We start from the raw sequence: 11,923 nt of genomic DNA, 5'->3' as shown, positions 1-11,923 counted from the left end.
AAATAAATTGTACATCGAGCCCGAACAAAATTGAAGTTGTGTGTAGTGTTTCCTTCAGCATGCATAACTTTAGGGTATACAGGGCAATATAAAAAGGGGTGTATATGGCTGTGAGATAATTATATATAATTTTTATATTCATATACATTATACTTGTTTTTTGCCGTATTCACTTACGTTTTTATATATTTTTGATGGCCATTTTTAACTCTAGCTTAACCATTCATCATAACGCGAACCTATGTATGCGGTGGGAAATAATGATGAAATATGTCATGATTTATACAGGCATTGTTAATCCCTTTGAACATACTGGAAAATTTTAAAACTAAGAATGTGAGGTATATATAGGGCTTTATTATATTTGAGGTTTTTTTTCTCAAGACCATCCCACCTTATTATACTCGTATCTATAAAATGAAGAACCATTTTAACAAGACCTTGGACTTTGGGTAGTTGTGTCAAAGAGCAGTATGATGTAGGCCTGTCTATTTCTTTGAAATCAACAAGATTTGTCTGGACTACGCAATCGGTGTATTTCACTTGTTTTGACGTAAGAAATAGAAAGCGACACCCTACTGAAAATCCAAGGTATTATTAAAATGGTTCTAAATCATCAGTTACTTTTTCTGTGTTACCCACTAGATATGATGCTTTTCTCAAACTATTGTTACAAAAAAAATTGCGTTCTGTCATTCTTCAAAGTTCTGCAAGCAGAGTCACTCGTTGCATTATGAAGGTCTTTTTTGTCATTGTCTTCCCTCCGAGGATTTATTTCGCAATAATCCTGTACCAAACAAACAACTTTTTTTTATACCAAATTACCACTTAACATTCCATTGACATTCATATGGCCTTCCAGTGACTCTAGAAGCGATCACTTTAGTAATACCATATCGTCTGGAATAATCTTTCAAACGCAATTTTATACGTACCGGGGTATATTGCCAGAAATTTCTTGGGCTTCAAATATTTTGTTGATAGAGTTAAAAAAAAAAATACACCTTACGTCACTTATTAAAGTGATATACGTGTTCTTTTTTTTTTTCTTTTTTAATTTCGAACGCGGATGTTTGTTGGTTCAAATTTTAGATAAACACCCAGAACCAAGTCCATTAAACGAGATCAATATGGGGGTAATTTAAATGATATATCTCAAAACAAGAGTTTTATATCTCAGTTTAGAGGATGATTGGTCCAACACACAAGCCAAGAGCTTACTTTTAAGAAATCCTTTTATATCGAATCTTTTAGAGTTTTTTAACCGAATAGTTTTGGGAAGTGACGTCAAGTTTACACAAAGAAACAAAAATCTAATAATTATTCAACATACTTACAATTTACAAACCTTTTAAAACAAGATTTTATGGATCTAGAATTGCGACTATTTTATCTGAGCTGAAAATTGTCACCCGTAGGAACCTGTCTTCACCAGTTATACAATTTAGTTTCGCTCAATATGAATGTATCCAAGATTATCAAAACGATAATGCAGTTTCTTCGTTGTATCTTTCGAAAATACAAAAGTCGCAATAACTGTCACACGAGAACAAACATGGAACTTGCATCAGGAGTAAAGCACATTGCACAACATGGAATGAATCTAATCTATATATAGGATTTTTTTTTATTTTCAGCAATAGTTTTAGAATACATTGTATTATGAAATCACCCCCCTCCGATGTAGTTGTATTTAAACTCTCTTGGTATAACTTGAATTCTTTATATCAAGTCTGAAAAATGAAGATTTTTGCTACATATATCATAGAAAAATATACCACAGACACTGTCGTAATTGTTGAATTGAATTGAATTGAACATATTTTATTGAATAAATCAAAAGGATAAGACACAAGTTCTAAAACTTAGATAGTCTTCTCCTAGTAATGAAATTTTATAAATATTGCCAGTAATAACGTTAGAGATGAATACACATAAATATACATGAATAAACAATCTACTGCATATATAATATCACCTTATAAATTCAGACATTTTTTAAAAAACGACCACATTCACTCAAAAAAATTTGTACCGTCTTGAAAATTTCAGTGTTTTGTATATATGTCAACGAATCATCCCCCCATAACAATAAATGTGCATCTATAATGTGTACATAACGTAATGTCAATAGCTTATTCATTAGAGAATTCCGAGCTCTTGTATACTTTTTACAGACAAAAAACAAACAATTGTTATCTAATAGCATAAAAATATTATGAGAAAAAGCAAGTAAGCGAAGTACAAAAGGATGCGAAATAATTAAAAAGGACAGACTATGAAACTATTGGTCTGTAAACCTAAATGGTTTCTCAATAAACTGCGTGATTATATCCCCTAAACAGCTTTAATAGGTACATATACACTCCAAATTTCTCAAAACACGAGATGCTTTTTTAATTGATTTTTTTTTACCTCAGCTGCGAGTGATCAAACAAGAAAATATTTTTTATTTTACCTTTTTAGATCTTATGACTCCTTGGGAAAGGCTTATGACGGGTCACAAAGCTTGTTTCTTTGCGGATGCATCTCATTGGTCCTAAGTTTAATGGGTAGGTACAAACAATACAGCGACGTCAGCTTTCATTAACAAGACTTTGTGATAAATCAAGCGGAGAGCACGAAAATAAAAAGCCAAATTAAACCAATGGAGCATGAACAATGATATAAAACCAACGAAAAATTCATTTTTTTAACATTTGTGAAAAATATGGCATACTTAAATCAGAGGCGAAAGTCTCCGATTTTTGGATCATCGTTTCTCGGTGTGTTTTTGGTCCAATGTTTATTTACGAGATGTTCATTCGGTAAGAATTCAATTATAATGATTAGTTATCCATCATCATTATCATTACATTTATTTAAACCTTTTTCGGCCACATAGCATTTGTTTTAAAAGGGGGTGGACTCATCCGCAAAAAAAGAAGCAAATTCTCAGAATCTTGAAGATTCTATTTCGGGGGGGGGGGGGGGGGGGGGGGCTTGGCATAGTGTTCCTGGTACCTGTAACTTCAAATTCACTGTTGTTAATTTGTTCAATTCAACACTTTACTTTTTTACATGCTCCCAAAAAGGAGGGGGGCATGACCATGTTAATAAACTATTTTTACATGTAAATTTAAGATAAAAAAATTGTTGTGAGTAAAGCCCCCCCCCCCCTTCCCCTGATGCTACGTGCCTCTTTTTGGTTCAATTTTCTGTTATATGCAAAAGTATTTCATAATTTACAATGTATGGATTTACTTTAAACAATATAAAAATAAACATTCAAATTATAGATAATGAAAAAATCAATCGAAAAATGCATGTGAAAAGAATATATTGTTGCTAATGATAACTGTATAATGTATATGTTTTTTATATTGATTAAAAATATGATGGTTGCAAATACTGGTAATTTTGCATAGTCGATGTTTTTGCACAGTTGTGCCCGTTGGTTGCGTTTAACAAATGTGTATGTAACTTCAAATGCACTAAAATATATTTATTCAAACCCTTTCCGATGTCTGTAATTTCTTAAAGATGAGCAATTATTAATTTGGTTGTAAATTTTTTTGTAAAACGTACCTCTGTGTATTGAAAACCACGGCCAGTTCAGCATACATACCTTGATTAAAACGTGTAATCCTCGGCTAGACCGACTGTAAATTTTCTACAAAATACCTTATAAAGATTGTTAGAAACTCTGGCGTTTTGAGATGTTCATTAAACAGGTTAGTGGATGCAAAATATCAAATATATTTTATCAAATGATCTTAATTTTCCAAAAATATTGTTGTGGAGTTAATATTGTGAATAATTTGTTTAATCCAAAGGAAAGGCAAAATAAAATGGAAAAAGAAAAAAAAATTAATCAGTTGCTCAGAAATGGATTTTAAAGTAGCAGGATTAAAGTTACATTTTGTTTTACTCTAGTTTTGATATTTGTCATGCTCTTTGAAAAAAGACATCTTTTGCTATTGTGCTTCAATACAATTGCTAGATTTGTTTGGTTATCTGAAAATCTCACTTTGCGACTAAGTCAGTGCTCTTCTATCTGCTTCGACCCCTCTTGTACGGGAGACAATCCTTGACTTGCAAATCATTGGATATATTTACATTTTCAACTGTCTTTGTCTGTGATAACATTACGAATCAATTTTGAACCCTAAAACCCAATAACTTCATTAAACACGAGTGACACAAAATGGGCGTGTCTTATAGCATAACCGAAAAACGGTATTGGCTGCGCCGCATAGTAATACATAGCATGTGCTACATAAAAAAATAGTGGTTTTAAAATTATGTCGTTTTAAAGTGTACAAATTGGAAATAATATAAATTTAAGTAAGAAGGAATCATTCTTTGAATATCATAAGGTGATAATTTCGGTCGGAGTGTGGTTAAATCTATCATGAAGCCCTTCGGTCTTTATTGGATTTGACCACGCCCCGACCGAAATTATCACCTCATAATACTCAAAGAATGACTCCTTATTCCTTAAATAATCATAAGGAATATGTTCGTAAAAACAACAAAACGTGTCCTGTTATTTTGTACCTCCCATCTAGATGAATCTTTGATAGTAATATAGGATTTCAAATAAGACTAGAGATTTAAATGACTCAGCTGTTATATATAGATGTAAGTAAATGTACCTGTATGGAAATATAAGATCTCTCAGATGTGAAATTCAAAGGGCATGTGATTCATTTTGTTTGTTTAAGAATCTACGTACTTGGAAACATGTGTTCTAAAACCCGGATATATACATTTGGTTAAAAACCGCAGATGTTTGTTGCGAAACACAAAGAACTGTCTAATACAATCTAATGACTGTACAATAATATAGATTTTTTGTAAAATAAGTGTTTAAAAGTCAAACATAGTTACATTAAAGGCGACTGGAAATTTGATCTCTTACGTTGATTGACAAGGGAGATTTTTATAAAAATAGATACATGTACTATACGCGTTAGCCACACATTAACAACAATTTGTAATAAATCAACGTTAAATGAGATTGACATAAATATTTGTTTTAGCGTTATTACCGGTATATCAATTTACACTAAAATGTACTTTATTTAAAAATGATCCATTGTATGCTGTTTTGCGTCCCTTCATATTCGTTGACACTCGCCATACTAATGTGAAGAGCTATTAAGTTCAGCGCTTAAGACAATTGAGCATCGAAAGTTCTTTATCATGCCCATTGAAGAGACCCCCATGCAACGTGCATCCTACAGTTGCCAAATAACGTTGACTTCGAACTAGAAAAGACGTTCATAGACCAAATTTTTCAGAGAGATGAAACTCTCTGCGACAAAAGCGAGACTCTGCGATAGAAGTGAGAGAGTTCCCAAATAAATGTGTTTATTGAACTAAGTCTAAACTTGTATAGAGGCGCTCCTAAGATTGGGCTTCGCCTATTGTTTCGTCTTCGTTATCGGTACATCTCAGTAAATTTTATATTGATATGGTAATAAAAATAAAGATCAGAATTTCTGTTTAATCTTCAGTAACGATCGAGATATCTCTCTTCAAATTTTGCATTGTTATGTAAGAGTTGTAATTAAGAGAGAGAAGGACTGCGAACGATAGCATTGTCTAGCCGTCTAGCTAAAAGTCATTTTTTGATAATTGTATAATTATTTTTTTTATTTTTATGTTTTTTTTTTATGATAATGTAAACATGTTTATTTTGATTTGGTGAAACAAAGATAGATAACTTAGTAATAGTATTTGGGGTTAAAATAGCTCATTTCATGATAGAAACTAATGGAAAATGGAATTTAAAAGAAAAAAAAGAAGAAAAAAAAGAGAAAGAAATACCCCCCCCCCCCCGTAAAACAAAAATTCCTTTTGAGGGGTTTTACATATTGTTATTTAGCGTATTTATACCAAAGGGTTTGTTATTTCACCGGGGGGGGGGGGGGGGGGGGGGGGGTTTGCAGACCAAAATACATTCCAAAAATTGCATTTTGTTTTGTAACGTTTCAAAAAACAAATGAATGAAAATGAAAATTTACTTTAATCAGGGACATAATTTATGTCTCTGCTTTAATATCCAAAGTAAACATGTGATTATTAAAGTTTTTATGCATCGGCCGCTAAATATAATATTTTCCTCACTCATAGGGACCAATTTCAATTAAATTTTTTAAGACTCCCCCCCCCCCCCCCCCGTTACAAACCTTTTGTTAAGAAATTAAGACTTTAACCACATATTTTATTTTGATATAAATTGATTAGGATTTAATAAATACTTTTTAGTAGATAACTTTGTTTTTAAATATCTGCCAGAATTTCCGAAATATTTGGATGTAAAATGTAGGCGGGAAACGGGCGTTAGCGTTCACAGTTAAGCGTAAACTGTTTCAAACCATTTTATATCGTATAAAACTAATAAATATTGAATTCATTGCTTATAATTTAATTTTTTTACTCTTCATTGTAGATAAAAACGGTCATTTGACCTATAAAATGACGTAAATTTGTACAGAATTCAAACGTAACGTCAGGCGTATTGATACGTTTTTTTACGTTAGTCTTACTATGACGTAGGCAACATTCTTTCTACGATATAAAATAATTTTTTAGCCAATCAGAAAGCGCGTTACAACCAGAATTAAATTATTTTTGATTAAGGTAATTAATACATTTTTTTTCAGTCTGCAATAGCCTTTATGCACTACTCTTGATGATAACGTCAAATCGCTCATGCCGATACTTTTGCCTTATAGAGGGTATAAATTTATATATCCGATATATCGCTATTGAGAATATGCTACATTTATAAAAATGTAATAAATAAATAATATAGTAAGTTATATATTAATTAATGATATACAATATTTGAAATATGTAAGGACATAAATCAAACGGCTTCCATACATTCTAAAAAGGCCATTGTGATTGTTCTTACATGGACCTATTTTTATTCTGGCGATCATTTAATTTCGATGAAATTAAATACAATTTAAATTGTATGCACCATTTTTACTTATTATAACTTGGCCTAGATACAAATGGAGTTTTAACTAAATTGTTAATCTGTTTTCATTCCCTGCCATATCATAGAGCATGTGGGTGACGGAGTTAGGTTCATAAGATAAAATTAGCACGCGTGATAAACGTCGTATTCAGAGGGCTTATTTGAATAAAAATAAAATATTTTTGTTAATGATTTTATAAATTATTTTGTTTTAGACTATATTTAGTGATTGCAAATGATAAAAACCACAAAAAATAATATACAGAGAAACGCAGGAGGTTTTCTACTTATGGTGACGGAGTTTGGGTACTTGGGGATATATGTTTTCCAGGGGAGGGGGGGGGGGTCCAAGACCTTTTTTCGATAATTCTATAATTTTACTATGTGAATGTTAGAATTTTGAATTTCCCAGGGCTCTGGAACCCCCCCCCCCCCTTAGATCCGCGCATGCCTAACAGATAAACTTCACGCACATTTTCATCCATTTTAGGAGCTGAGGTGTTTTCAATTAGCCCTCCATACGGCAGCTTATGTGGAGAAACAAGAATGTTGATCAGTGGAACAGGATTCTCCCAAAACAAATTATCAGAAGGGAACGAAGTCCAACTGGTTTCCTTGGAGACATCGTATGACTGTCCAGTCAGCAAAGATGGAACCATGGAATCCATGATAATGTGTTATACAGTGTAAGTTTCTATCTATGTCTGCACTGGAGAGAAGATGTTTGTTTTTTCACCTGCATGCTGATCTGTTAGTTGATCAGTTGGTTGTTGGAATAAGTGTTGTCTGATCAATATCTTGGGAAAACTGCTTAACAGAAATCAAATTTGCTACACTAGCTGGTACCCCAATAGTACGTAAAACGGTTAAACTTTTCTGGACTTTTGCTTAATTGTTATAAATGTGCTGTCCACTCATCAGAATAATCAAAAACCCTTTGCTTGAGAGATGTATGTGGATCATTGTACAAGGGTACCCCTGAAGGAGAAGATTTTTAAAATGATTTTCAGATTCTGAAGTCAAAGTACTAAAGAAAAATCTGGATATAATAAGATCTATAAGTCTGTCCCAAGATATAAATGCAGCACATTTGGACGATTTTATATAGACAACTCATTCTGTTGAGAACCTTTTGTTTGTCAGACCAACTTTGAGGTCACAAGATCAAAGGTCAAGGGTTGATTTAGGGTACCATATATAGAGGCAATGTCTAATCATTAGGGATGAGAAAATTAGCTTTCAAAACATTTCTTTTTTAATGATTTTTGTTTTTTAATGACAAAATTCATCTCAATTTTTATTCATATTCTAATGTGTAATATGAGATTGAATGTAATCTAGGTACATGTATGTAAACATACATAGACTGATCAAAGTTAATTTTTTTTATGATTTCAGTCCTGGCATGAAGGAGGGTGTGTACTATGTCAGAGTGATAGTGGACGGTGTGCCCATCCCTGATGAAAACATGTGTCAACCTGAGGGTCCCTACAGCGATAAATGTCTATTTGAGGTATATACATAACCATGATTAAACAATGTCTTAATACCCTTCCTTTGTGACTCTCTGGACACTTTAACAGTGTTTTAGCAAAGTGCCAAAGACAAGTAATTTATACTTGTTAAAAACATATTTTGTTATATCTGAGTTCACAATAATTTTTTTCACATTTAAAAAGGTCAAAGTACTACCATTGCTGTAACCATGAGTTCCCTATAAGAGTATTTGCTATAACTGTGTTTTACTGTATATATTCATCTTGTCAATTTTCATGGAGTTTCCAATTTTTCAAGAGTTTATTTGGATGTAATATCATATATTTGCTTGGATAAATAATAATTAAATCAAAGCTGTATATTATTATTCATTGGGGATACAGATTCTTGATTTTGGAATCAATGAATTCTAAGAAAATCTAGCCACAGCTAATGACACTACATTATTCATCTAGATTAGAAAAGTTGGTCCTTTGAATGCTTCTTTAACATAGATATGGAAGAGTTGATGTTTTTAACTCTATAATTACCAATTATTTGTTAGCAATTGACTTCCTGTTTCTTTTTCATCTAATTAAGAGCAGCTAGTTGATCTTTTGAACATGATGGACTCACATAGAAATGAAGACTTTTTGAACACCGCTAACGAGTTCAACTTTTGATAATCTAAATAGGAATTTAGAGTTGATCTTTTGAACATTACAGTACGTAGTAACTGTAGATCTTTTATTATAAGCACTACACTCTCTTACAGGTAAATAAGATCAGTTGATCCTTTTCACACTTTTCATATATTAATTAAAGTGATTCAACACTGCTCACTTTGAGATGAGAAGTTGTAGAATCTTTTGAATCTCATATTACCTTGCACTTATAGAAAATGAAAATTGAAAAAAATATTTTCATTGAGGACTATACTGTTGTACATATCATGGTGAATATCATTTTGGAATATGACCATTCATTAATCAATAAACCAACTGTAAACCTTCCTTTACTCCCTACAATTCATTCATGATTAGCCATGAAATACGTAATTAACTGATTTGTGGTGCAACTTTTTTTTTTTTTTGCCAACTATGCATATGTAGCAGAAGCTATCTTAAGCAGGTTGTACAAGAGATATCAAAACATTCCATTGCCGGGAGAGAGAGAAAAATTATCTGTTTATTCTCCTCAAAATGCAATATTTCAGGTGCGAAAACAGAACACCCCCTTCATACAAAGTGTCTCACCCACATCCTTTTCCCCTGGACCGGAGTCAGTAATAGCTTTAGGGGGGATGATATTCACAGACAGATATGGGACCAACGTAGCGGCAAGCTCTAATGGAAAGGAGGAGACAGTGAACCGAGTTTATGCTGGACCGCTGACGTGTGAACTGAGGAAGACTAACGATGAACTGTACGTGAGCTGAGCTCGAGTCTAACAGTCCGCTCATTAACATTACCCATCCTTTTGACACCACTAAAATATTTCAAAAGATGAGAAAATATAAAAATTAGAACAAAATAAGAAAATGAATTTCTCAATGTCTTGATATAAATTAAAGCGTGTAATTTGTTTGTAACTGCATGTATGTTTATATAAAAGAGAATCATCTATTTTTAAAAAGATAAGTTTGTATTTCAGTTATGGACTTCAACTAGATTCTCCAAGTTCCAATAAAGGTCAAATGAAGTGTAGATACCAGGGAACCTATATTGGTGAGTACTGGTACATGTACTCAAATTACTTTACATGTGTCTTAAATCGGTAAAAACCCAAAGTTGCATATTGGTTAATAGTTGTATCTAATTTTAAGTGCTAACAAAACGTATAAGGATCATAATACATTGTATTATCAATTCTATTACTCTATTTAAATTTTCTCTTTCTATTATGGTACACTTATTTTTATTACATTTCTTTTCAAACCATACCTTTTTTTCAGGTAACTCCAATGCAAGTTTCATAATTGGTGATGGACCATATGGAAGGTGATATATTGGTTTATGAATCATTAATTGTTAAAAATTCTACTAGATAAGTGGTTTATTCTTGTATTCTAATCATTTTTATGCTCATGTTGTATATACACGAGCATATAGACTACAGGCACTTTTTTCATACATATAATTTACTCATTGCTAACTATGGTATATCATATATATCAGTTGAGTTCAATTTTTTGTAAATTGTCAACTTATTACACAGATTTATGGAGACATTATTTTGTTGAAATGCTTATCAAATATTAATAGCGAATAAAAATCAGGTTTTATAATTGTTGATGATGTAAATACGTGGATGAGGGATCCAGACATAGTACATGATTGATATAGTTGACCCAGTCCAAAATGAACTCTAATTATGATTCACTCCAGATGGACAAATGATAAGAGATTTGATTTCTGCCTCAGTATGGATTCTAAGGATTAAATATGAGAAATGTTCCTAAGTTTTTGATCAAAACAAATTGAATTGTATAATTTTAGATCTTGCCGTCAACTGGATACACTGTTGGTCAGTATCAACAAACAGATATATCAGTTCCAGACCTTCCCGGAGATAACAGGGGTGACCCCTTCCTCTGGGAGCACTGATGGGGGGACAGACCTAACCATTGCTGGGAATTATTTTACCGGAACAATGGAGAACACTGAAGTCTATATTGGAGGCAAGTCCAGCCTAATGTGATTAAATAATAAATAATGATGTATTTCAGTACTGTTTTTCTTTCCTTAAAAGGGTTGGGGTCATTCATATGTAACAATGATTGATTGATCAGACAGTTTAGAGAATTATTTTTTTCAAGGATCATACATTGAACAGCTATACTGGCTACTTGCCGCTGGAGTCTCTTTATCTAAAGTAAAAAACGGATAAAGCAAACTTGCTTAAACTGAACTCTCATTTAGAGTGATATCAAATTCAAATTCTTTAGTCATAGAACATGTATTACTATCAGATTTAACAATCATATTACATTCATAACAAATCAAACTTGCGTGTTAGTTGGTGTTTTGTTGTTAAAGCATGTTGTACTGTAGTTTTAGTTCATTAGTTGTCCCCTTTCTTTTCTAGGTGAGGAGTGTGAGATAACATCACTGACCAGTACAGAAATACAGTGTACCTCACCCCCTCAGCCAGCAGAGCTACCCACACATTTCTGTGGTATGTAAAATCTCCAGCCAGTTTTATCTTTCATTGGGAGCAATCAAAAGATAGAAAATAGAACAGTTTTTAATTAACAAGACCTTGCAGGACATAACTATCTATTTTTTGCATCAATAGAACTTTAAAGTTTAAAATGATGCTGGTTTCGAGTGAAATGTGCATAGAGTGCGTGGTCTTGGCTCAAAAGCCAGACAAATCTTGTTGATTTCAAGGAGCCAGTTAGTTGAGTGGCCAACAATGAAAGATGGATCGACAGGCCTACGTCACATTGCTGTTTGACATAACTACCCA

The 11,923-nt window shown here is 32.5% G+C and overlaps 1 protein-coding gene across 1 annotated transcript in view; it reads left to right on the top strand.

Annotated features, from left to right (window-relative positions):
* The first annotated feature begins 7,473 nt into the window (after positions 1-7,473).
* The window catches only part of LOC128156240 (fibrocystin-L-like), a 40,434-nt gene continuing 35,984 nt past the window's right edge, over positions 7,474-11,923 (top strand). The window contains exons 1-7 of the mRNA XM_052818297.1: positions 7,474-7,662; positions 8,375-8,489; positions 9,669-9,877; positions 10,106-10,179; positions 10,407-10,452; positions 10,951-11,132; positions 11,540-11,629. Coding sequence (XP_052674257.1) covers positions 7,523-7,662; positions 8,375-8,489; positions 9,669-9,877; positions 10,106-10,179; positions 10,407-10,452; positions 10,951-11,132; positions 11,540-11,629 — 856 coding nt within the window. The 5' untranslated portion in view covers positions 7,474-7,522. The remainder of the gene's footprint in view (positions 7,663-8,374; positions 8,490-9,668; positions 9,878-10,105; positions 10,180-10,406; positions 10,453-10,950; positions 11,133-11,539; positions 11,630-11,923) is intronic.

The sequence above is a fragment of the Crassostrea angulata genome, chromosome 7 (genome assembly GCF_025612915.1).
Source record: "Crassostrea angulata isolate pt1a10 chromosome 7, ASM2561291v2, whole genome shotgun sequence".
NCBI classification, from domain to species: Eukaryota; Metazoa; Mollusca; class Bivalvia; order Ostreida; family Ostreidae; genus Magallana; species Magallana angulata.
The sequence above is the reverse complement of the archived record's forward strand: the minus strand, read 5'-3'. Positions and strand labels throughout refer to the sequence as shown.